Raw genomic sequence first — 25,346 nt, 5'->3', positions numbered from 1 at the left:
GGACGGAGAGAGAGTGGGAGTTGCGGGTTCCGCGATAACTTTTTTTTTCTGGCTCCGCGGAGCACAGACCACCTGACTTGGAGATGAGCAGAAGCGGTGGAAATAAATCCTCCGCTGGATCAATTCTCCCAACATTCAATGTCGCTCTGACAGGCTGATTTGCTCCTGTTCTTTTGTATACTGTTTCTCTCCTGAGGGGAGAGGTTGATCGTCCACTCAGACCTGGCCCATCACGTGGTATCGCCCGTTGCGCAAATCTGCAGTCGCGAGAACTTCATTCTGCAGCACTCACCTCCCCCGCAATAGAATGAAACGAAAGGCCGAGAAGCAGCAGTCTGCTGGTGCGTTGCCTCGTCTTATAGTCCCTCACCCCTGGTCGTGCCATTTGACGCTGACATGGTGGTTATAGCTCCGGTTAGTGCTTTTGCGGCGCGCAAAGCTCGCCAGCAGCAGCAGGCGCAGATCGTCGTCACCCCAGAGCCCGTGAAACCTGCAGCTGTCGAACCGATTGAGGAACCGCCATCCAAGAAAGCGCGACGATCACCTGAGGAGAACGCTCCGTCGCAGTCCGTCTCTCCGGCAGACCATGTGCAGACGAGACGATCGTCGAGGCGGAAGGCCGATACTTCGAAAACCGAAAAGACGACTGGAAGGGACACACTCGCCGGACATCCCGATGTCAAGGACTCGAAGCGAGTCAGCGAAAAGCAGACACCGGTAGAGGAAGAATTGGAAGAGCAAGAATCCTCGGAGCCGGAGGGGAACGATGTTCCTCTCGACGATGCCGATAGGTACCACCACCGTCCTTTGGTCAGGAGTGTATATTGACGAGTCGGTAGATATGAATCTCCAGCGGACACTCCGGCCCTCGTGGAAGCCTTTACCTTGTCCAAGACTCGACTCAACAAGAGCAACATCGTTTACAGTGACGAGCACACCCTCTGCGTGCGGATCAAAGAGAAAATGGTACGCTGGCGTGTATGCGTGGACGACGACGGATTGCTGATGCCTTACAGAGCCTGGTACTAATCGGCCATTATGATCTATGGGTCAAGCGTGGCGTGGTCAGTCTCATGGGCGCAAAGCTGCATCCTTCTCCGCGGCTGTATCGGGTTTATGCACCCTCCACGCATTCCTTGCCCGTGATAAAATGTGTCGCCGGGGTGGACGGCGCAGCAGAGGTCGAAATCAAATCTGGCGACAGCGGTATCTATCGTCTGAGGGACTTATCGCCCCTTTACCAACGAATCTGGAACGGTAGCAACACTTCTGCGGACAAGATTACATTGAAGCATGCGGACCAGAATACGCGAAGGGCCTTCTCTGTGGTAGGTCTAAGCAACTGCTACTCGACTGTATACACACATTCATGGCTAATTAATCCAGCTTTATACATCCACCGACGACTCTCTAAAGCGCCACCTGCGGCCGTTGCATCTTGAAAAGCAATGGAGCTCCGCTATAAAATCACTTTCTCAGAAAGCCGGAAGCCTGAGGGCATTAATATGCGGCCCCAAGGCCTCTGGAAAATCGACATTCAGCCGCTACCTTCTGAATCATCTGCTCAGCCCGGCCCCCCAAACCGAAACCAGCTATTGCAATACCGACGGCGTTGCGTTTCTCGACCTCGATCCCGGCCAACCCGAGTTCTCCCCTATGGGACAGGTATACCTGGCGCACCTGCGATCGCCTGTCTTCGGGCCCCCCTTCTCCCATCCCTCTCTGGAAGACTCCGCCGACGGAACCGTCATTCGAGCCCACCATATTGGAGCGACATCGCCCAAAGAAGACCCTGACCACTATGTCCTTGCCGCAATGGACCTGATGGACCGCTATCGCGCCCTCCGCGCGAGCTACCCGCAGTGTCCCCTCATCATTAACTACCCCGGATGGATCTTCGGACTCGGCCTGGAAGTGGCGACGTGGCTTGTGCGCTCGCTCGGCCTGTCTGACGTTGTTTACATGAGCGAAAAGGGCCCTGCGGAGGTCGTCGAGCCCCTCGGCCAGGCTGCCGCTGCCTCCAGGATCCCGCTGACGACGCTCCCTTCCCAACCCACCGACTTTGTAAGCCGGTCGAGCGCCCAGCTGCGTTCCATGCAGATGCAGTCATACTTCCACATGACTCGTCCCCGCGCCGTCAGCACCCCCCAATGGCTGGATCAGCCGATGTCTCGGACACGCCCGTTCCACGTGCACTACTCCGGCCCGAAGCAGGGAATCCGCGGCGTCATGGTCATGGGCTCGCAGATCCACCCGGACCTCCTGCGCGAGGCTCTGGACGGCTCGATTGTGGGCGTCGTGGCGGTGGAGTCGCCGACCGCAATCCTCGGGCAGAGCGAGATCCTCGCGAACGGCGTGATGGGTGGGGATTCCACCCACGAGGCGGGATCCGACGCCGGCTCGGACGTCAACATGGACGCCGTCACGGCCCCTCCGGCATCCATCGACGCGAGCATCACCCGCACCGCGAACGAAGATCTTCCGTACCTTTTCGTTGGCGCCGGCAGCTGCACCCCGCTGGACCCGAAAGCATCGCACTGCCTGGGTCTCGCGCTGGTGCGGTCGGTCAATGTGTCGTCGCGACAGATCGAGCTCGTTACGCCCATCGGCACGGCGCGCATCCGCGACGCGCTGCAGCAGGGCCACGGTATTGTTCTGGTGCGCGGGCAGCTGGATAACCCCAACTGGGCCCTCAGCGAGGACTACCACGCCGCGCGGGCGGCCGAGAAGCGGCATCGGCGATTCATCGACAGCAGTCGGAGGGATGGGGATGCAGGAGACGGGGTGTCGGGTGAAGACAGCGCGCGGATATCGGCGATTCTGAAAGACCGCATTCGTCGCGCGAGCAACGTGCCGTGGATGACGGTGATTGAAGACAATAGTCGCCGGCAGAGAGAGGCGGCGCAGCGGGAGAAATCCCTGTGGAAGCTTCGCAAGAAGGCCTACCCTGGGAGTGAAAGCGAGGGGGACTGGTAAGCCGTGTACGTATAGTCTTAGAGTATATACCCAGATAGAGTCCGAGTTTCGTGGTCCATGGGGGCTTGCATGCGTAGATGCTTCGAGCAAGCGATGGGTTACATGCTTGGTGTATAGTTTGGAATGCCATCGGACACTCCACGAGCATCGAAGTGCTTCTACAGTAACAATGAGGACTTCGGAGTGTCTCCAAGCCACATTGCGAGCCAACCTTGTCACCCTAACAAGGGCGGAAGTATACACATGACGCTAAAAAGGGAGAAATTTTCCTCGCCAACGGTGCGTCGGCTGCCCTATAGGCTGTATCCGTACATTCCTGCTGAAGGGCAAAGGATGAATACGTGCATACCGTTGCCCTTGACAAGCTCCATCCCTTTTGGAGGGTTTGAAATGAAGATCAAGTTGTATGCGTGGACGAGGCAACGTATATAAGTAGGAAATGCCCCAAGCCAGAGTTATTTTCCACGCCATCCATCCCTTACAACATACAGGAATTTGTTGAAGAGTCACAACGATCCAGCGGTGTCATTCATTCTATTTCCACGATGCAGCCGGCTTATTTTCTTTCACTTCTATTTACCACGGCAATCGCAATGCCTGTGAAGAGGACAATTGGTAATGACGATGTTGTGGTATGTGCGCACGCTCTCCCGGAACGCTCATCCTACGGACTTCTTATTGACAAACAGAATCTAGGCAGTAAGTAGCGGTCAACTTTAATTGAGAACGTTGTTACGTCTGAGGCTGACATGGTTGGATGTAGACGGCTGCCGTGAGTAACGTGGTGCTCTGGAATATGTTATGGCTTGCTTACTGACATATACTAGCTTGCTGTAGGTATCTTGATCTTGGATAATGATAAACTGACCTAATGCATGATGATCCATTCAGGCGGTAAGTAAAGCTGCAATGAGGGAACCAACCGATAAGCATCAGTGAACTAACGAGCGACATTAGTCTGTGAGTATCTGAGCAAGCTCTACCAAGAGATAGTGCTAACAGGGTTGAATCAGGAGGTAAGGAACGATTCCTGATGCCTTGTTTGTGTATGGCCATTGGGCTTACCATAAACCGTGTTCCTAGGTCGTGCAAGCAGTAAGTGGACTGGCACCGTTAGATATTATATAACTACTGACAAGCGACGCAGGCTGTAAGTCTCATATCTGGGCCATTTTTTACCCGTTAATCCTGTAGGTGACTGTACCCAGTCGGAAACATGGCAGACGACTAATGTGGATTGATTCAGGTCGCGAAGCGATAAAGCAGAACCAGTGCTAACTTGGCGTTATACAGCCTGGCATTGCCGTTGAACTAATCGGGGCCCTCGGCTCTACCAGTACATGAAGTCAATGGCGTAAAGGTAGCCGACAATGTCTCGACCAAGGACAACCATGCTGATGAGTCCTGTCTAGGATGGTATATCGATGATCTTGTCATCCGCGTCGCTGGAGTGTTTATGGGTAACGAAGGTTATACGAGCATGGACGATTACAAACGCAGGTGGACGGTTAAAATAGCGTGTATTTAGATAAAGCATCGAGACTTACATCCCATCATCGGATGATGTTTCGTCAGAGTAATTCGTAGGCTCCGTCAAACGTGGAGCAATACTGCGGCGACGGCTTCCCCTCAGACTATCTAGATAAAATACATATATTGCGTATTGCGTAGAATACTCCGAACAGTTTTCTGTCAAAGTTAAGCAAAGACAGAAGGCTGAACCCCACCTGAATTAAATCGCTCAGTGGATCTGATGAAGAGGGGCACAATTAATTACTGACTTGTTTACAGCAGAGATCGTGTCTAGACCTCGACCCGAGCGTTCTGCTGACTACATGCAGCTGCAGGAAAGACGACTCGAACTTGTTAGGAGATGCATGTCTCGGCGAGAAGGGTCCAGACCATATAACCGGGGTGAATTTGATGGTGTACGCCGTGCGGAGTCGGGGAAGGACATGATGATCGGGAGGCACACACGACAGCTCTAGGCTCCAGCTGCCAGAGTTGGGGGAGGCGGTCGCCTTCTAGAAGGCAATGATGGGCTCGTGATTATTCAGAGGACTCCACCAGCACGGACAGACCGGCATCCGTCCAGGAACCAACGGGAGGTTAGTTTAAGAGCGGAGAACGGTGGAAGCGAACGGGTTCCGGCCCACTGCGCTGTTGACCGCAGAGAGAAGCCCAAACGAGCGCGATATGCTGTCCAGCTCGAGGCATCGGGGACGATTGCCGGGATCGTCGTGGAGGAAACCAACTTCGCATGAGGATCATCATACAGTGTTCCTGAAGCAGATCATAAGGAGCATCGAGAAACCTCCCCAAGTCGGCATAAGAGGCTCTCTCGCCGATCCCATTGGATTGGAGGATTCCAATCGTTGACACTAGTGTTAGGGTAGTGGGCAAATGAGAGGCGTAGATTGCCACGTGCGGAGCTGGGTCGTTACCTAAAGGCATTGAATAATGATGGAGACATGAATAAGAATGGAGACCGGACGAAGTGGAGCCGGCAACAGTCGTGTGCTCGGTTTCCTGCCGCGAAGGCGAGTTTCACTGACGGGATTGCAGCCCGGAAGCGTAAGGCTGCAGGATGGGGGGCAGCAGACGGATGGTTTCAGATAGGAACGGCGGAAATTGCACCGAACTGGAGACAGCATCTGACAGGTCGGTGGAAGATTGGTTTGACTCGAGCAGGAAGATATAGAGGGAAATGTTCCGGATCTGTATCAGGCTTATCGGGAGATACGGCGAAATACCAGATGGGGGTAAGCTGTAATACCGGCTGCACGGTGACGTTCTCCGACCGGGATCACAGATAGGGAAGCATCATCTTGAATTCACGATTAGATTAATCGAGGAATGTACGGGGTATGGCGGGATGACCGTCTCTCTGCATGCAGCCAGTTGATGATGCGTTGATGCGGCTGGACGAGACTGTGGTTGTCCGGTCCGTGGATCAGCCAACCATAATGGCTTTGATTGGGAATTCCCTGCTCGACCAGTTGCTGTCAGGGATCATTCAGACTTTCGACTAGTTCTGTGCCGCGTCCCGAGTCTATTGAACGGCCAGCCGTGGGGGACAACAAATCGGAAGAGAGGGAATGAAGGGACGATCCTGTCGTCTCACCTCCTTCCGCGGTGTCAGAATAAGAATGCCGCGGGATTGAAGGAGGGAGGAGTCCTTTTTTTTTTTTTTCGAGATTCTCATCTGGATCTGACGGGTAAGGGAGAATACTCCGGACTCCGTGACCGAGTGGTAGGACCGGACAGGGTCAAGGGACGGACTGGTTGAAGATAATATGGAGACTCTCCGACGGATCCTAATCAGATTAGCCCAAGAAAAGAAACGGTTGTTTGGACGGAAAGTTTACTAGGGTATGTAGGAGGAATCCCTCCATTTGATCGATCCATCCATCCCATCCCATCCCACGCATGTGATGATGGCTGGGACACCCTGTTCACAGGAGCGGTGGGACGAAGGCTTCCGTTCGTCCTACTCCTGAGAAATCATCGGTCATGATATAGGGGTTTATAGAGGACTCCGATTTGGAAGGAGGCTTCGGGGGTGTGAATGGATGGAGGTGCCACTCACCCGTAAGTGCCGACGGACCAGGGGGCCCTGTTGGTTCCTTTTGATGGCAATGAACAGATGGATGCATCTCAAGGATTTCTGGACCAATCTATTTGGGACAAACTAGGGAGATTGACTTCTTCCAGCAGGCTTCGATGGGGCTGCGGTAAGGGGGTCAAGGACGTTATCGTTGTTGCTGTGATGGTGTGCCTGTCTTCCTCACATCATCATACCATCTCCATCTTCTCTCTGATTTATTCGCTATCCTTGAGGGAATGAAGAAGAAGAAGATGGATAATATAGAGTAGTAGAAGTAGGTATAAGATGTATAGGTATACGCAGTACTGGGTCGATACGAGAAACGATACGATGAGGTATCCGGCCGTTCAAATACCCGGTATCTTACCACAAATACGGTAATACGGTGACCACACCCATCGCTCCATTCATCCTCCGCCATTAGTTATTCAACCGATTCTTCTTCTCCTTCTTCTTCCTCTCCCTTTCTCTATCTCCATCTTCACTCCTTCTCTCCTCTCTCTCTCTCTCTCTCTCTCTCCTGACCCTCTTCGACTCTCTCCCCTCCTCTATCCTCTCTCCTTCATTCCTCCTCCCTATCCTCCCGCAAAGCTGGTCTTTGCCTCTGTGGCGAACTACTACCTTCCTGTCCCGGGGTTCTACCACGATCACGTCGTATCCTCCACCGTTTCACTCCCTTGGCCGGATTCATTCTTCTCTCGCCTTCTTCTCCTCTTGTCACCTCTTCTCTCGACTCCTCTGACCTCGATTATCCTCCAATCTTCGGAGTCGCGATCTCCGGCCTCCCCTCGCGACAACTAGTGCTTCCGGCATAGAAAGCATGTCTTGCGATAATGGTCTAATATGGTTGTTGGATATTGCTAGACGCTAATTGACGAAGATATGGATTTTATTGTACGTCTGCCTTCTTTTCTGCACCGTCTTCTTTCCTCCTATCACCTTTCCTTGCCTATGCGACTGCCCCCGGCGTCATCAGCTCCATTGCGCTAACAGATCCCACAGCTCTCCTTGACGCACTTCTGCGAGGTTCATGGCCCGACCTCGATCATTTGCTCGCAGGTCCTCCCGTTCGCCTGCTCGCAATGTTATCCTGAAAGCTCCGATGTTTCCCCCGATGATACCCCCGCCACTTCTCATGATACCACTTCCTCGAATGGCATCCGGAGCCCTCCCCCACGCAAAGCCTCGATTTCCTCTAGAACCTCCCGTCCGTATGAGAAATCCCCCCGCGGAGGGGACCGATCCCCCAAGATCGAAGACCACCCGTACTTCCTCAAAGGCCAACAGCCTAGTTCGGCTGAGACCCAGCGACTGAGCCGTCTCGGAGGAGCCGACGGGGATACCTGTGCCAGCTGCAGCTTGACTCTCCCGGAGAATGTGAGCCGTCAACTTCCCCCTGGTGCTCCGGGGACCGCTCGGAGTGACGGCAAGGGGAGAAATGGTAGCCCTGTCCTACGCTCGAGGGAAGTGGTCTATTCCTGCGGCACAAATCACTCCGACGTGGATGACAGCAGCCCTGATCCGCATATGCATGCCTCCCTTCCGGATTCGCTCCATTCATCCTCCGTGGCCTCTGACGCCTCTTGCCACACCCATATCCTCACCTACCTCTCTCTCCGCGGTCCTCCAAACCCCGCCGACTACGCCCTCCTTCGTCGCTCCTCCATTCGAACCCTCAGCTGTGAGCTACTTCCTCGTGGTCTGTCATCAGGGCCCTTGTGCTTCGGCGATTCGACCGCCGGCTACACGATCGCCTACATATTCCGTCTTCCGGATCCGATGGCTCGCGGCAAACGGCGCAGCTACGCCCTCGTTGCACTCGCCGGAAAAGACGCCGGCCGCGCTTTCCGCGCCTGCCCGGTCATTTGGCGTGCGTTTGGTCGCATCGCCACTGGCATCGTCAACTCGGCGGAAAGCTTCCAGGAGGAAGAAAAGCGCAAGGAAGAGCAAAATTCGGGCCCAAACCGATCGGGAACACGACAGGTGACGCCCGTCTCTTCGTTTCTCACCGGACGCGCCATTGACCCGGATGGCCAGCTGCGCCGACCCGGCCAGGTGCGCGCCCGGAATCTATCCGAAATCGTGGGCAACCAGTATATCTTTGCGGAAATCCATGCACACTTTGTTGCCCTGTTGCAGCAACTCGGTTCGATGTTTGGTGCTACCCCAATCTCGGAGGAGCGGTTTGTCTGCAGCACCGTCCGTGACGAGGACGAGATCAGACGTTCTTCCCTACTGCCCTCTGAGACAGACAAGGGCAAAGACCGGGCGTCGCAGAAGTGTGACGATGATGATCTTGGAATGTCGACGCTGAACTTGTCTTCGGGGCCGAAGCCTATTCCTATAGCTCCACGTCGACCGGTCATTGCATAAGCTTTTCTTGGATGCTCCGCAGGTGACTGACTTACGAATCTCATATGACTCCTGCCCACTTCGCTGGCATTGTCGCGATCCTGACGATGTCTACGTCATTCCTGGTTCATCGTTCATCAACTGGACCGTTTGTGTTTTCTACGACTCTTGACTTTTTTTAATAGACTACGGCGCTCGGAAGATAGGATTTGGAGTTTCTGGCTCATTAGGGCAGCATACCATTGGTCTTGGGTCTTTTTGTTGCGTGGATGGGCTGCCAAATTCTTTTTCATGTCACCACCCAAGGTTACTTTTGCGACTGCTTTACTATTTTAATAATACCGTGGGGGCTGCGGTTCATGCTGCTTTCTTTGCGTGATGCATTTGTGCCATGCTTGTATGTGTATATGTACATTAGACTTACCTTTTCAACAGGAGATTTCTCTGATTGTTCAGCCAACCGTCTTTCTTCCACTTGGGATTAGACGACTCTCAGCCCTATATGGACTCATACCACAATCCTGACCCCAGGAGTGAAGAATCCAATAAGCATTGCATAAAAGCGACGCCGAAAATGTCGCGCTATGCATAAAACGGTCTTATGCAGGACAAGCATGATGTCGTTGGTGGCTGCAGACCTCGTATTGATTAATTCAACCCGGCTCTATGAACACCCTAACAGGGATCTTGACAATACGCCCGTTTTCTCTCGTCGAGTACTTAAACAGCTCCATTGCCCATAGCACACGACTCGCAATTCTCCCACAGACCACACAGCCCATCATGCGATCTACACTCGCGTTGGCGATTTCCCTGACTGCCGCTCTGGCGTCTGCTCATCTGGACCAGCGTATCCCGGGATACGAACTCGCCTTGCTGGGCCGAGACCTGGGCGGAAATTGCACCAGGTCAAGCACCTGCGACGAGTGTTTTGGCGATGGAAACGTTGTCTGTGACAATGCGGGCTGTTTCAACCCGCATGCCGCGGAGCAATGCTGCAAGAATGGAAGTAAGTCGGGTCCTGGGCACTATCCGGGCTCTTAGCGCTTACGAACCAAACCATAGATATATGCGTTGCGAAGGACAACAGCTGCTGCGACAGCTTGGTGAGACCGCTTCCCTCGTCCACTTGACTGACTCTATTCTAACCTCACTCCAGGGGGGTTCCGGCGTGACAGGCACATCCGGCGCCGTGCCCACTGCCACGGCCACATCTACAGCCTCATTGCCGGAGTCGAGCGCGTGGACGTGCAAACGCTTCCAGAGCAACGAGGACTGTTGTCAGGGCGGTGGTCCAGACATGCACTGGTGCTCTGGAGACTACCCCAACACCGTCTGCTACAACAGCACCCTGCAGATCTGCTGCAGCCAGGGGACCGTCTGCGAGGGTAAAGGCTGTTGTGATCTCGTGGTATGGACGGGGAATTTGTCCCCTTTCCGTGATAGGTTACGTGCTTGGCTGATCAGGGCTGTGTAGAGCGCATCTGCAGTGACGCCGTGGACCTCGTTGGCCGCACACACCTCTTCCGCGTCCTCAGCAACGGCGACGGCGACGGCTTCGGCGACCTCAACAGGGGCTGCGAGAAGGGCCATGGTGACCCCATTTGCCAGAGGGCTCGCAGGGATTGGAGCCGCAGGGATTGGATTGGTGCTGTGAAACGCTCCGTGCGAGTCGTGCCCACTGGATCAAAAGAAGGCTTCGCTTCGAAAAGAAGACACGCTAATGTTCGTATTCAGTGCTAGATGCAGAAGTGTCCACTCGTGTGCTGTAAATCCCAGTTGGAATAGAACGACCAGGCACACGCCTCGTATTCGGGGATGCGAGAAGCTTAGTCCATATCTCTAATAAAACCGAGTCGGCCGTTGTCTTATATCCGACGCCCAGGCATGTGCAATTCTCCCTCCCATCACGATGACCTTGACAGTCGGCGAGGTCTCCGGGTTGATCGCCGCAGGCGTGTTCATCCTCCAGGTGTTCATTCCCCTGGTGATTCCGTTTCTCCTGATTGCGTTCCTCACCAATGTGAACTCGGTCTTGACATGGTAACGAACCTGACGTCTGGCATTCAATGCGTTCCTGACGCATGCATAGGGCGTCTCTCGGACGTTACCTCCAATCTTCCCTCTGGCCAGGCATCCTAGGTACCAGTACAGCCGCCTCAGACGGCGTCCTGCGACGAGTCTCCTACACACAATGGGTGCAGACGGGTGTCCTGGCGGTGCTCTCGATAGCGTCCATCTGCACGCCGCTAGGCCTGCACGATACGATCGAGCCGGCAACGAGCAAGACCGCGGAGCAGTTTGGCTACGTCCGCGATTCCTCGCCGTTTGGCGCTGGCACGCCGCCTCGAAGCCCGGCCCCGTTCACTCGGTATTGCGGTATTGAACTGGCATGCCCGGGGCAGAGTCTCACCCGGACATGCCACCAGGAGGGTCTTCTCTCCATGTGCAACTACACCTATGAGAGTCGCATGCCGCCAGACCTTTTGAAGCTGTACAACGACGGGGCCTCCGCCTTCAGTCCCACCGTCTCCAGCATCTTCGACATGCAATACCGGAACTATGTCAATGGCACGGACGCGTACAGCAAGTTGGGCTGGTACGCCTTGCCCACATATCGCCACATCTCCGTGCTGCTGCTCGACGGCCAGGAGATCCGCCTCGTAGAGGGCCTCATCGTCGACGAGAAACAGGGCGGCATCGGGTTCCGCAACCACACGGCGCCGGTGACACCGCTGCAGTATGGCTCCAGCTGGTCGGAGGATATCCTCTTCATCCAGCCGGAGACGCAGTGTGTGCCGCTCAACCTCACCATCGACTTCGAGCGCCCATCCAACCACGAGACCAACTACACCACCACCAACACGGTCCTGACCGACCGCGGCGGCTTGTCGAATCTGGCGCGCTCCGCGCCGAACCTCACCGTCGCCCAGAACGGACAGGATTTCGACCTGCACGACCGCGCATACAAGGCCGCATGGCTGAACAACTTCCTCACCATGGCGTACTTCAACGCGACGGACCGCGATCCTTCCAACATCAAGCACATGGACGTACACGAAGGCCAAACGTTCGACCTGGCCAAGACCGCGACCAACCTGCACATCGGATACTGGAACATCCGCACCTCCATCGACCTGGGCGAATACCTCGATTTCGCCGCCAACAGCGAGCATAACCGCTCCTCCGCCGCGAACCCGCAGGGTATCACCGAGGAGGACTTCCTCTACGCAGCCACCCTCTGCGGCGGCTCCATCGCCGACAGCGCCCCCAACATCAACAACACGGTCATCGGCTGCAGCCTCGTCTATGGCGCCGCGTCCCGCACCGACGGCGGCTCCGAGCTCATCGTCCAGCCCGGTTCCAAGTGGTCCATGCCGCTTTACAGCTGCGCCACGGCCCTCAAAGCCGTCGTCAAGACAGCCACCTTCCAGTACAACGGCACGGGCCTGGACGCACTCAGCGTGCAGTCCCTCCACGACAAGCAATACCACCCGGACACCTCCCCGCCGCCCCTCTGGGGCGTCGAGAGCATCCACAACCAAACGCTCAGCTGGGCGCGCCCAACATGGGGCATCCTCGGCCCCAGCAACTCCACCGCCGCGACGAACCCGCTCCTCTCCACGTTCAACATCAGTACCGTCGCCAGCGACACGCTCTACCTCCCAGGGTACGTCGACGCGCTGTCGCGCCTCCACGGGGAAGGGGCCATCCCCGCCATCGACGGGCAGAACCTCCCCGGCGTGGACTTCTACGAGCAGCTTCTCTACCGCGCGCTCTCCGTGTACCAGCAGCCCAACAGCCCGTACGGCGACTACTCGGGCTACACGAGCATGGCGCTGTACGCGAAGTGGCAGCAGCTGTCTGCAACTGCGTCCGGCGCGGCGTCGATCATCGACCTGATCTGGACCGATCTGGCGGCCAACACGGTCGTCGGCACGCGGGGCTGGGGGTTGCGGGCTGTCGCGACGGACGAGGGAATCCCCTCCGAGAGCAGCACGACGGGGCGTCTTCGACGACGTGTGGCGGCGGGCAGCGACGGGGACGACGCCGCGGTGGTGCCCGTCGCGGTGTACAAACGGAAGATCCGCTATCGAATCCCGTTTGCTGTCCCGGCGTTTATCGTCGCCGGGGTCACGCTGGCGGCGCTTGTGTGCTTGGTGGCGTTGGTTGTGATGCGGCGCACTGGTGTTACCCGGCTGAAGATGTTCCTGGAGAGCACGTCTGTGGGCGGGGCGTTGGCGCTACTGTTGTTCAAGTCAGAGACGGCGGGTGCGCAGTGGATGAAGGCGATTCGAGAGAAGAACGTGAAGATTACAGAGAGCATCGTCGTCGACGGTGAGAGTCTTCTGGCGCAGACTGACACGTAGACGCCGTGAGCTAGCCATTGGGATGTCTGCAACGTGATTAATTGGCAAGAAATATGTACTACAAGAATTGGAGAAAGCAGCAGCTATCAAAGATCATACGCAAAACTGTCCAGAATCAACGGTATCATCGAACATTGTACGTCCAAAGTTCAATCGCAAATAACAATGCCCACCCATGCCGGCCGTAACCATGAAATAACGAAGACATAATCATGCATCTACATCATCGTCCCGTAATGTAGTCCTTGTTCTCAATCGTAACACTCTTCGTCATGTGGTTTACCTTGTAAACACCGACGAGGCGAGAAGCAAGTTCAAACTGCAGCATGTTAGTGCGAGCTTTACCATAACAGCAGCATACCACGTACCATGTTGTTGCGGAGAGAGATAACAATGAACTGCGCGTTCTTCGTCCGCTCTTTGATGTATGAAGCCACAATGGAAACCTGTAACCCATTAGCCACTCTGTACCTTTGCACTGGACCCGAAGTTACTCACGTTTCGGAAGTCCAACGCTGCATCAATCTCGTCCATAACATACAGCGGCGTGGGCTTGTAATGATGCAGAGCAAAGACCAACGCCAAGCTAGAGAGAGTCTTCTCTCCACCGGACAGGTTTCCGATGTTCTTCCAACTCTTTTTAGGGGGCATCACAGAAAACAAGATTCCCTCCGAGAACGGGTCGAGCGAGTCGACCAGCTCGAGTTCGGCGTTACCACCCATTGTGATCATTTGGTACATTTCTTTCAAGCGGAGGGAGATAATACCAAACCCTTCCATAAATCCGTTCAAGCGAGCGGATCGCAGACCGTCCAGGCGAGCCTTGGCACTATCACGGGATTCGAGGGCTGACGCCAAATCGGCTGAGCGAGCTTCGTGTTCAGCAGACCTTCGGCGGTATTCTTCAATGACCGAAAGATCGACGGAGGAATTCTGCGTTTTCTCTTCAAGGGCCGCGATGACTGCCTTCAGAGACTCCTTGTTCATTTCCGACAGTTCGTCCTTGGTGAAGGTCTGAAGCTCCATCTGCTGCTGTTCGTCACCGAGATCGCTGACGTTCTGCAATTCCAATTTGGAAAGCTTCTCGTTCCAGTAACGCCGCCGCTTCTCGTTCTCGGCCAAGGCTTTCTGGTTTTCCTCGAGCTTATTGCGCATCTCAATCTCCGTTGCTCGGGTTTCGTTTAGCTCGGCCACCTTTTCATCGAGCTCAGCCTTGAGCGACTTAAGATCACCCTTCTTTGTTTCAAGACCCTGGACCATCTGTCAGTGCGATGCCAATATGTCAAACCTAACTATAGTCCTTACCTCTTGCGCTTCTTCCACCTTCTGCTTCCATCCCGACGCGTCGCTAGCCTGGTTGGAGACGTCCTCATCCAAGCGTTCAAGCTCCTCTGCGACATGCTCAAGCTCCTTCTCAGCGTCCTCGCGGGCGTTCTTGTGCTTGGTGATAAGCTTCTCGTTCTTAGACTTTCCAACTTCGGCATTGGAAATCTCATCGGCGAGAAGACTTATCTGCTCCTTAAGACCATCGACCCTGGCTTTCTGGCTTCGAAGTCGTACACCGCCCACTTCCATGATCTTGTTCTGGAGTGATTGGATCTCCTCTTCAATCTCTCCTCGCTGCTCCCGGAGACTCTCGATTTCTTCCTCCAAAGAGGCGATTTGCTGTTCGAGATTCTCAGCTTGACTGGCATCAGCCTTGGATGGCTTGTGCGCAGCGCTTAGCTCCTTAACTCGCCTTTGGGCATCTGCAAGACTGCGGTTGCCACTCTCAATTTCAATGAGGATCTTTTGGATCTTGGTCTCGACACGAGGGATCTCTTCGGTCTTCTCGCGCATCGTAGCCTCGATGTGACGCTGCTTCTCCTGGAACGCTTGATACTTCCGTTCCGTCTCTTCGAGGTCACCCTCAATCTTGGTGACTTGCTCGCGACTCACATCGGCGACCTGCTTGGAAGACATTCCACCGCGCGCAACACGCGTGCCACCACCGCTCATGGTACCGGAGGTGTCGATGAGCTGGCCGTCAAGGGTCACGACCCTCCATCTTCTCGCGCCATAAGCAATGCGGTTGGCTTGCTCCAAGTCCTTCGCAACCAGTGTATTCTGCATCACACTGTAGAAAGCCGGTGCGAATTTGGGATCTTTCGGCTTAACGAGATCGAAGAGACGCGGCACACTTTCCGGGGTAAACAGCTGAGACATGTCGCGTTTCGGAAGTCGATCCAAGAGGATGAAGTTGGCACGTCCAAGGTTGTTCTTGCGCAAGTAGTCAATACACTGTTGACCAACCTCCACGGTGTCTACCACCATATTGTCCAGAGCAGGGCAAGCTGTCGAGATTGCGACATCGTACTTCTCATCAATGGTACCCAAGTTTCCGAGGCGGCCATGGAACCCATCGATACGGCCCGATTCGCGGAGGCGCATAAGCCCGGACAAGACACTGCCGCGGTTCTGAGTGTTCGCCAGGCTGGCCCTTGCCTCGTCGGCCTTTTGGCGAGCACTCGAGACATGAGCTCGAACCTCAGGCTCGCGTTGGGAATACTTCGTAAGGTCATGCTTCAGCTTTGCAACCTCCCCCTCAAGTGTATCCTTTTGCGCCTTGCGTTCTTCCAGGTCACCCTCTTTCGCGGCCAAAGTTTCCTCGATGGACGAAACCTTTGACTGTGCTTCCTCAAGCAACACGGCGCCAGCATTGCTTCTTTCTCGAAGGATGTCAAGCTCACTCTGTGCCACTGCCACGGCCGAGACCTTCTTGTTGATCTTCTCATCCCACGGCTCCAGGGACTTCTGCTTCGCAGTGATTTGGTCAGAGAGACCTTGAGTCTTGCCCTTCAGGCTCTCACGAATCTTGGACAGTTCAGACTCTTCCGTTTGCATCTCGGCCTCCAGTTCTGCGATCTCTTTGGTCTTCTTCTCGATGTCGTAGGAATGCTTCTCCACGAGACTCTCACACTCAGAGGCAGCAAGGCGGGCTGCTTGCATGGATTTTTCCAGCTTTTTCTGCTTGTTGACCAGGAACTTCTTCTTCTCCTCGAACTTGACAGATTCCTTGTCGTACTTGGCCATCTCCTTCATCAAGCCTTGCATTTCCTTCTCCATGCTCTCGTACTCCTTCATACCCCGTTTGTAGGCCTTTTCAAGCTCCTTAATGCCAGACTCGTTACCTTCGTGCTTCTCCAGCTCGAGATTCAGGAGCTCCTGCATCTGCAGGATGGCCTCCTCGGTGACTCGGATGTTGTCGGCACACTCGTCGATATAAATCTGATAGAGCGCGGACTGTTTCTGAGTCAACTCATTCTCATCACGGATATAAGCGAGAGCTTTGTTTTTCTTGTCCTCTAGCGATGTCTTCTCCTTCTCAACGTGCTGCACGCGGTTATTCTTCTCCACACAAACGTCATTCAGGGTTTCGAGTTCCGTCGCGGCCTCCTCGATAGGAGTCTTATATTTGGAAGTTCCGATGATATCTTCGAGATACTCCAAAAGCCCGTCTTCGTGTTCGTTGGCAGCCTTGGCCTTCATCTGCGCAATAGATTCGACTTCACCCTGAAGGATCAGGAACCGTTTGTGGTCGAGATCGATGCCACGTTCGCGCAGGAGGGACGTCACCGCGGTAAAATTCGTTTCCTTGCCGTTCATGTAGTACTTGCTGGTGTTGTTCTTAAACGCCTTGCGAGAAATAATCAGTTGGGAATCTGGTACGATTTCGTGCTCTCCACCCGGCAGATCAATGATCTCCTGGAAGTGGACCTCCACTTCACAGAAGGGAAGATTGGGGTGGTTAGCAGAATTATGGATCAGTGCAGATATCTTCCCTTGTCGCATCTTGCTGGCCCGGAATCCGAACACAAACAGCAGCGCATCGATCACGTTCGACTTTCCGGAACCGTTCGGGCCGACGACGGAGGAAAAGGACGCGTGAAAGGGACCGACGACCTGCTTGCCTGCGTAACTCTTGAAATTCATCAGAACTAAGGTGGTGATCATCAGACGGCTTTTGGGACCGGCAGGCTCCTCCGGTGGGGGAGGCGCCAGTGCGCGGGATTTCATCATGATATCCATCGGCTTCTCCAGCACCGTAGTGTTGGGATTGATGATCGAAACCTGGGATCTAGGTTCCTCGGCGGGTTTCGACGGGGTCTGATTCACTGCCGAATCGGTGATGTCGGCGAGCGGGGCCACACTGTGTCTCTGGGACCGCGATGATGGAGACGGTGGTGGCGATGGCGAGGTGGAGGGCTCTGGAGTTGGGAGTGAGGACTGTTCGGGACGAGGCGTAAGGGAGCCACGACTCTTGCGTGGATGAGGCATACTTTTTCTTTTGCGAGCAGCATGCTGGGAAGGCGACTCAGGTTCTTCAGTGGGTGCGACGGGGGTTTCTTCGGCGGGTTCGACAAGGTCATTGTTCTCGTCATTTTCAGGGGGCTCGGAGGTAATTTGCGATATTTCTGCCGACTCGGACGGGCTTGACTTCCCTCTCTTGCGAACGGGTTGCGCGGTACTGGGGGTCGGTGCCTCGGACGATTCGCGCTTGCGGGAGACTCTCCTAGACTTGCTGACTTTCTGTGGCACCGGGGTGTATTCCTCCTCTTCATCGTCATCGTCATCATCGTCGTGATGGGAGGCCGTGGGGGTCACGTTTCCGGGGTCCTCCTCTTCCGAGGTCGTCTCCTCGAGGACGTAACTCCGTCGGGGGACAGACCGCCTGGACGGTCTGCCTCTCGCGATTGAAGACATAATGCCAGGTGGTTCAAGGGAAGATGGGTTGCGGCATGGACGACGGAGGGCGGATGCGAAAGCGGGTGGGTGGATGATAAATGGAGGTTGAATGAAGCGGAGAGAACGAAAGTGGGAGGATTGTTTACTTTGCGGCCCGAACAGGAAAGGCCTTGTTTTTCTGCCACAACATCCAATCCGCGTCGGGCATGGCTCACCGCCTGACTGAGTCAGCGCGCGTATGCATTGTTTGCATGGCGGCATCCTATCAATATCGAGAATCCAGACGACGTTGAGCCGCTTCAACTGCGACAGCCAGCCCACGCGCTCTTCACCATGGCCTCCTGGGATGATTTCAACACGATCTTCTCCTTCAACAAGAACTTCTCCTACGATGGCAGGGCCGTTGAGCAGATCTTGTCCCACCGTCGCGCGCTGGAGAACCACCTCTTCGTCGATCGGTTGTTGGGGTTTGCCGGCGTCAAAAGCGGTATGCTATGGCTCGTTTGAGCAGACGAGGGAGCTCCATGCAAGGCTGACACATTGCGACTGTCTAGTTACGAAGCTCTACCCCCCACGGTCGAATGCAGATCTCCGCATCCTCGTCCACCAGATCGTCACATCTCCATTGGATATCCACCACAAGCAAGCCTTGATCTACTACATCCTGAAGGATTGTCGCGGCCACGGCGATTCGGCCACGCTCTTCTCGCGACGATGCCATCTGCCGGAGAAATACCGGTTGTTCATCGAAGGCCTGTGGAACTTGGACCGGCTAGAGTTCCGGGTGCGTTGCGAACTCCCTCGCAGGTGCGACGATTACTGACCTGTGCTTCTTGGTAGCGCGCTATCGAGTATTTGACCGAGCCCTCGATCATTCCCACTTTTCCTGACGAAATCCTCTACGTGCTCACCCTGCCTCATCTTCCCAAACACGACGACAGCCTCGTGATGGCCTACTACCTCACGGTCAGCCCCCCGCTAGCCACCGACAAAGTCCAGAAGGCATTTTTCGACACGCTTTGCCGCGCCAGTGTCACCGAGGCGTTTTACTTCACTCGTAATCACGACCAATCCCTCCGTCGCAGCTACCTCACACGCCTGATCGAATTCGTTCTTGCAACCGAGGCTGGACAGCTGCGCAGCAAACGGGCCATGGAGCTGATCGGTCTCCCGCTGGATGACCAGGAGGAGGAATGGTTTGAAGATGCGCTTCTCCATGGTAGCGCGAAATCTCTTCACGGCTCCAAGGATACGGTCATGATGCGCCGTCTGGCTGCCGGCAAGCTAAACGGACTGTCCACCAACCTGGAGTCATTAGGTGGGACCAGGATCGATGGAGTCAACTGGGATGTCCTCAAGGAGAGCATGAACCACACGGAAAAGCTATATCCTTCGCATGCTGAGGGGCGATCGTGATGCATGTTGAAAAGTTTGCCATGGAAAAGCGGTTGGAGAATGGAGTTGGGGATTTGACATATTGTCTTGGAATTGATCTTCTTTCTAATATTTTTTTCATTCGTATCGTAGGATAAGATACCGTAATAAATGGATGCATTGTACCCAGGTATCCATGTAGGTGCCTTGCTGTAGACTGGAGGCCGTCAGTATAGGTGTAATGCTGATACGCCCCTGGAGGGGAAGAGGAACAGAAACGGTGGGCAGTCCGTGAAATGTATTGTCACCGGAACAACTTCCTCTCCTTCCATCGTATCACCGCGTCGCAACCACCAACCACGATTGTTTCTCGCTGTATACCTCCATCGCGAACGGTGCAGCTTTACTCTTCGCCATCTCGAGTTCAGGCAATGTTCTGAGTGCGGTACTCTGGACTCGAAGACTCTGGTGTTGTGATCACCGGCGCACTCTTATCCACCACGTTCGCTGAAGAAAACCTACTCCGAAGGCAGACGAGATGGTCGTCTGCAAATTCTATCAACAAAACCGGTGTAGATATGGAGGTGAGTGTGCTAAATATCGCCTGATTCCGGAATCTTGCAGACTCGCCATGGATGCCCGACTGACTCTTGTCTAGACTCCTGCAAATTTGAACATCCTGGCCGAACAACTGCGGCCTCGGGGAACCGTTTCGGCGTGCTCTCTGGAGGTGGTGGGTCTCTGATGGGTATGTTCTTTGCCTTTATATTGCGTTATACCCCATCAAAGAGTATCACTGTCGTGTTCATATCTTGCGTTATGAACTGGATGCCCGGATATGAACACATGTCTGAGTGTTGATCCCTTATTGTTGTCCTATTCACCTCACTTCAGCGCAATTGCTATTTTCATACAGCATGCTAACCGCTGAGAAGGACGTGTCTCGTCCCAAGACCAACAAGCGCAAAAGTAAGTGGTATTGCTCTAAAATAGATTTCCATGCTAACGCAACGGCAGTTTCGGAGTGACGACGGCGGATATAAAAGCCGATCTAACTGCTGGAAAAGGCCGACCAGAATGGATCTTCTCCGCGTATGGACCGGGACGAAATGCCCCCAGACAACTGTTTGGGGGTCCGCAACGGGAACAAAGCTATGAAGAATTGCGCTTGCGTCACTACGAAGCCGCCGCCGCCGGAAATGCCGAACAGGCAGTCCAAGAAGCTCAGGCACTCTATGCGGAGTCCTTGAAGCAAATGGACGTTATCTTGAATGACCTCGACAATGCCGTGAAGTACGTTGTCGACGGGATTAACGAACATCCAAACCGCATCGACATCACAGAGGGCAGAACTGGCCCTGCTGCAGGCCAACAACAACCTTCATCATCATTTGGACAGCCTTCTGCCTTTGGACAGCCTGCTGCTAGCGCTCAGCCTGCGGCATTTGGCCAGCCGTCAGGCGTAGGCGCCCAGCCGGCTTTCGGAAAACCCTCAGGATTTGGACAACCATCAGCATTCGGACAACCGTCCGCCCTAGGCCAGAGTTCAAGCTTTGGACAACCAAGTACGCTAGGTCAAGGCTCCGCGTTTGGTAATCCTTCGGGACTAGGTGGTCAATCCTCTTTTGGGAAACCAGCGTTCGGACAGTCGGGTTTCGGTCAGCCCGCCTTCGGTCAGCCCTCATTTGGCCAGCCTTCAACCCCAGCGTCCACGCCGTTCGGGAAACCCGCCGCCGCTTCAAGTCCGTTCGCTCAAGCCGGCAGTGGGTTCGGTACATCAGCATCTGCCGCATCTCCCTTTGCCCAGGCAGCCGCTGCACAACAACCGGCCGCATCTGGGTTCGGCCAGCCATCGAGCTCCCAGCCGAGCGGATTTGGTCAGCCATCACAAACAGCATCGCCGTTTGGTCAGCCGCAACAACCGGCCCAGCCGTTTGGACAGTCGTCCACGGCCGCAAGTCCGTTCGCGGCTGCGGCCCAACAACAGCCTGCGCAGCAACAGCCTGCGCCGTCACCTTTCGGTCAGCCGGCCAGCGGGTTCGGTCAACCCGCACAACAGCCACAACAGCAAACCGCCCCGACTGCAACTCCCGGCACGGGTCCTCCGCCTATCATCAAGGTGCAAGATCCGAACCAGCTCCAACCAACCCCGCCCTTGAATGGCCAGACGGTTCGAGATCCGCTCACGAAGAGGCTATCGATGTGGAAGGGACAGCCCGTGAAATACATTGACAATGCAGCTTGCTACCTCCACCCCCAGGACCGCCAGACCTACGTGCGGATCTTCTTCCCCGATGGACCGCCGGACGCGGTGAGTCTCAGGGACGCGCAAGCGAAGCCCGAGGCCTACACAGCTGAGGTCACCGAGCAATACGAATTCTTTGTGAAGAACGGGTATTTCAAAGATGGCGTCATCCCCAGCGTACCACCGAAGACGGAATGGGTCAGTTTCGACTTTTAAGATTGGTGTATCGTTGTCCTCTTTCTACGGATGTTCTATGTTGGGTCTGTTGAGTATATATTTAAGCGAGTTCCGAGGTTCGAGGCGCTAGGTACATTGGGCGGCATTTAGGTCAGACATTACTCTTCATTTGGTCAATGAACCTATTACATCAGGTACTACCAGATCTCTACGGAGAGAAACAAAATTATCTGTTTTTGATGTTTTTCATTTTTATACCAGGCTTAAACGGGTATCGACGTGGGCCTGACATGAGCCTTGAAGTAAAGCATCTACCACATGGCCAGACGAGCACATCGTCGGCGCCGCCGCCGTGACGAAGGGCAAACCGAATTACCCTCCGGCACCGAACTACAACCTTGGCGAGTAGTCCGTTTAGGCAGCGATGGTAACCTCAACCTCAACACCAGCCTCGATGTTGATGATGATCTGCTTGACGGTCTCGGTGGGGGCGAGGAGGCTAAAACGCTGTCAGCGGGGGTTCTCTCAGGAGTCGGCAACCAACGAAGGAGGGCTAAACATACTCGATGAGACGCTTGTGGATGCGCATCTCGTACTTGTCCCAGGTCTTGGAACCCTCACCGTTGGGGGTCTTACGGGTGGAGATGTGCAGGGTCTTGGTGGGCAGACGGACGGGGCCCTTGACCTGGAGGGACTTGGAGCGGGCACGGTCGATCAGCTCCGAGCAGACCTTCTCGAGGGAGGCGACCTTGCGGGAGGTGAGGGTGATACGGATCTTGTGGACCTTCTGCAGAGGGGATTAGTACTGGTTGTTATCGACCACGGTGTGTCTCTGTGTCGCATAGTTGCACGCATTGGGACGGACACATCGACGGAGAAACGTACAGGGCCCTCGCCGAAATCCTTCTCGGGCTTCTGGAAAGACATCTTGACTGAGTTGGTGGTGAGACCGGTGGGATTGAATGCTGCAGACCGGAGGATTAGCGGTGGATTCGACTGGGAAACACTCCGTAAAGGCGTCGCGTGAATAGGAACATACCGCAGACGAGGCTAGTTGCCAATCAAGACCTGAACTTCGGGGTTCGGTAAGGTGATGATGGCCGTTGAGGAAGAGAAAGTGATAAGCGACGTCGAGTCTATTTTTTTCGTTTCTTGTGGGTTTCGTCACGCTTGGCGCTCGCTACCCGCGCACTAGTCCCGATCGGGCGTGCACAGTGCCACATAGCTGAGTCAGCGTCTGATGCACACGCTAGCCCTCTTGCGGCTAGCGGCCCCCCGCGGGATCTCGTTTAGGAAATCAACTTTACTTCGTCGATGATGACGATTGATGTCTCTCTTCTCGTCCTCTGTATAGCTTCGTCGCCCCTGCTGCTGACCCCCGGTCATGGCGAGTTTTCCCCATCTGGCTCCCGTCCCGCCTGCAGACATCCAGCGGTCCATTCCCGCCCCGGAATGGGAGCTCTATACAGAGGCATGGACCTTACTCCTGGGCATGCGCATAGAGGCGTCCGACACCGTGTTCGCGAATCTCGCCCTCAAAGATGAATCTGTCGGCCCCTTCCTGGCATCTTTCTATTACCAGTTGGCTGCCCAGGAGCTCTCCGACGTCACTGGCCCCAAAGCACGAACACTGCGCAAGCTCTGTTTCTTGCTCACGAGGCGCTACCTACTAGATGCGCCTGTAGTACCACCAGAGCTCCTCGACTGGAAGTATCTGGGCAGCATGTGCTGTTGTTACCCGTCCAGTGTTGCCATGAAGCATTTACTATCCGATGTCTGGAGTAAACATCAGGAGGCGATCAGCTCCAGCGTGGAAAAGGCAAAGACCGCTGTCATTAAACATCTGTCGCTACCGAAACTCCCAAGCATCTCAACGCTCGTATCCGACATCCGATTGCTGACGCTACTGGCAACGACGCTTCCGCCTTGTGGTCAGGTGCTCATGGCCGGGTCAGATTTCGTCGATACCTTCGCGGATGCGTACCAGACGCACCAGCGGGGAGATCTCCGGAGGGTCCTCGTGGCCAACATCTACGTCGGCTTGACATCTCTCCTGAAAGGACCGACCCCGAATCTCTCGTTACTCCTCGACCAACTGTTCAGTCTGAAGGCGACGGCCGGGGTAGGCACGCCAAAGACAACCAGCGGACCAACCCTCTTGTCGGATGTCATCTGCAGCTCAGACCTCCTCAGCCGTCTGGATCGGTACCTCGCCGCCCATCCCCAGAAGCGCGCACAAGATCTCCTCTCCAGCCTCCGGGCATACCAGATTGACTCCAAGTCCTTCCACCATCGGTACCAGAAGCAAAAGACGAGGCCCGACAAAGGCAAAGGCCGCGCCTCAGACCTCCCCGTCCCGGAGGAGATGCACGTCCACAAGATGTCCCTAGTGACCCAGGTCCAGGACCTCTTCCCAGACCTTGGCTCCGGCTACGTGGTCCGCCTCCTCGACTTCTACGACGACAACCCGGAGACCGTCGTCGCCCACCTCCTCGACGACTCCCTCCCCGCCGCTCTCCAAACACTCGACAAATCCGAACAGCTCCCCACGACCCAATCCACCGCCAAACACGACCCCATGCTCCCGCACCCAACCCCGCCGGAAACCCCATCAACGCCAGAACCCGTCCCAACGCGCCGAAACATCTTCGATCAGGACGTCGACCTGGCCGAGCTCTCCCGCACCGACCCCCAAGGCAAACTGCACTTTGGCCGCTCAAAGCAAGACCTCACCGCGGACGCGATCCTCGCCGACCGCAGCCACCACGCGACTAACAAGGCGGCGATCCTGTCCGCGCTGGCGACGTTCGACTCGGACGACGACGAGCGCGACGACACCTACGACGTCGCTGATGTCGGCGGCACCGTGGACAGCGTCACGGCCAGCGCGGCCGACGCCGACGCCGACGCCACTGCCCGCAAGGGCGGCGCCTCCTCACAGGACATGGATCTGGTCCTCTTTCAGACGTACCAGTCCAACCCGGCGCTGTTTGCGCGCGACTCGGCCACACGGCGCTCGCAGCCCCGTGCGTCCCTGAAGCGGGAAACCGGCATGACCGACGAAGCCATCGAAGGGTGGGCGGTCATGGTGGCGCGCGACCCGAAACGCCGCTCTAGATTGGAGAGCCGGCTTGCGTTGTCCGCGGGCGCCGCGCCTGGGGGGGGCATCGCTCAGCCGGAGCTGAAGCCTACGGCGTATCGGAAGCCTGCGCAGAAGGACGGGGACGAGTCGGAGAGTGACACTGACGGGCCTTCTTCGGCTTCTAGCACCAGAGGCCGTGGGGGCTCGGCGAGGGGACGCGGTCGTGGTGGTCGACGAGGCGCTGGCGCCGGCGGCGGACGCAGAGGGGGCGGCGCGGCTGGCTCGGGTGAGCAGAACACCGCCGCGTCGCGTCAGAAAAAGGAGGAGAATAAGGCGAGTCGGGCTAATCATAATCGACGACAGCAGCGGGCGAAGAAGGTCGCCCGAGCCGGGGGGATGGCTGGGTGATTGGTTTGGTTATGATAATGCTGTTATGAC

The 25,346-nt window shown here is 55.6% G+C and overlaps 8 protein-coding genes across 8 annotated transcripts; 6 read left to right on the top strand and 2 right to left on the bottom strand.

The window, feature by feature from the left end:
* The first annotated feature begins 1 nt into the window (after nt 1).
* grc3 (putative RNA processing protein Grc3) lies at nt 2-3,116 on the top strand. The gene is made up of 5 exons (XM_073689021.1): nt 2-341; nt 410-791; nt 840-966; nt 1,017-1,328; nt 1,387-3,116. The coding sequence occupies exons 1-5, from the start codon at nt 308-310 to the stop codon at nt 2,974-2,976; spliced, it is 2,445 nt and encodes an 814-aa protein (XP_073550318.1). The 5' UTR covers nt 2-307; the 3' UTR covers nt 2,977-3,116.
* A 3,941-nt stretch (nt 3,117-7,057) lies between these two features.
* BDV59DRAFT_174127 (folliculin domain-containing protein) lies at nt 7,058-9,431 on the top strand. The gene is made up of 2 exons (XM_073689020.1): nt 7,058-7,477; nt 7,586-9,431. The coding sequence occupies exons 1-2, from the start codon at nt 7,466-7,468 to the stop codon at nt 8,954-8,956; spliced, it is 1,383 nt and encodes a 460-aa protein (XP_073550317.1). The 5' UTR covers nt 7,058-7,465; the 3' UTR covers nt 8,957-9,431.
* Nucleotides 9,432-9,718: 287 nt separating this feature from the next.
* On the top strand, nt 9,719-10,678 carry BDV59DRAFT_200187 (uncharacterized protein; the record flags this gene model as incomplete). The annotated part of the gene is made up of 4 exons (XM_073693524.1): nt 9,719-9,944; nt 10,001-10,041; nt 10,095-10,346; nt 10,403-10,678. 4 exons carry the CDS (start codon nt 9,719-9,721, stop codon nt 10,676-10,678), a joined length of 795 nt encoding a protein of 264 aa, XP_073550316.1.
* A 169-nt stretch (nt 10,679-10,847) lies between these two features.
* Nucleotides 10,848-13,305, top strand: BDV59DRAFT_211740 (uncharacterized protein; the record flags this gene model as incomplete). Its single annotated transcript, XM_073695865.1, has 7 exons — nt 10,848-10,978; nt 11,028-11,041; nt 11,078-11,103; nt 11,140-11,306; nt 11,343-11,988; nt 12,022-12,139; nt 12,170-13,305. 7 exons carry the CDS (start codon nt 10,848-10,850, stop codon nt 13,303-13,305), a joined length of 2,238 nt encoding a protein of 745 aa, XP_073550315.1.
* Nucleotides 13,306-13,322: 17 nt separating this feature from the next.
* smc4 (condensin subunit SMC4) lies at nt 13,323-18,124 on the bottom strand. The gene is made up of 4 exons (XM_073689019.1): nt 14,611-18,124; nt 13,804-14,556; nt 13,674-13,751; nt 13,323-13,624 (listed from the first exon to the last, which is right to left on the bottom strand). Exons 1-4 carry the CDS (start codon nt 18,046-18,048, stop codon nt 13,529-13,531), a joined length of 4,365 nt encoding a protein of 1,454 aa, XP_073550314.1. The 5' UTR covers nt 18,049-18,124; the 3' UTR covers nt 13,323-13,528.
* Nucleotides 18,125-18,363: 239 nt separating this feature from the next.
* BDV59DRAFT_191940 (nuclear pore complex assembly-domain-containing protein) lies at nt 18,364-21,865 on the top strand (the record flags this gene model as incomplete). The annotated part of the gene is made up of 7 exons (XM_073691973.1): nt 18,364-18,517; nt 18,585-18,814; nt 18,871-19,442; nt 19,918-19,988; nt 20,063-20,152; nt 20,340-20,373; nt 20,422-21,865. 7 exons carry the CDS (start codon nt 18,364-18,366, stop codon nt 21,863-21,865), a joined length of 2,595 nt encoding a protein of 864 aa, XP_073550313.1.
* Nucleotides 21,866-22,022: 157 nt separating this feature from the next.
* S10a (40S ribosomal protein uS10) lies at nt 22,023-22,944 on the bottom strand. The gene is made up of 4 exons (XM_073689018.1): nt 22,866-22,944; nt 22,712-22,791; nt 22,390-22,613; nt 22,023-22,325 (listed from the first exon to the last, which is right to left on the bottom strand). The coding sequence occupies exons 2-4, from the start codon at nt 22,751-22,753 to the stop codon at nt 22,241-22,243; spliced, it is 351 nt and encodes a 116-aa protein (XP_073550312.1). The 5' UTR covers nt 22,754-22,791; nt 22,866-22,944; the 3' UTR covers nt 22,023-22,240.
* A 266-nt stretch (nt 22,945-23,210) lies between these two features.
* BDV59DRAFT_200182 (ASCC2 family CUE domain-containing protein) lies at nt 23,211-25,316 on the top strand (the record flags this gene model as incomplete). The annotated part of the gene is made up of 1 exon (XM_073693523.1): nt 23,211-25,316. One exon carries the CDS (start codon nt 23,211-23,213, stop codon nt 25,314-25,316), a length of 2,106 nt encoding a protein of 701 aa, XP_073550311.1.
* Between the last annotated feature and the right edge of the window lie 30 nt (nt 25,317-25,346).

The sequence above is a fragment of the Aspergillus ambiguus genome (genome assembly GCF_047715705.1).
Source record: "Aspergillus ambiguus strain CBS 117.58 unplaced genomic scaffold BDV59scaffold_7, whole genome shotgun sequence".
In the NCBI taxonomy this organism is placed as follows: domain Eukaryota; kingdom Fungi; phylum Ascomycota; class Eurotiomycetes; order Eurotiales; family Aspergillaceae; genus Aspergillus; species Aspergillus ambiguus.
The sequence above is the reverse complement of the archived record's forward strand: the minus strand, read 5'-3'. Positions and strand labels throughout refer to the sequence as shown.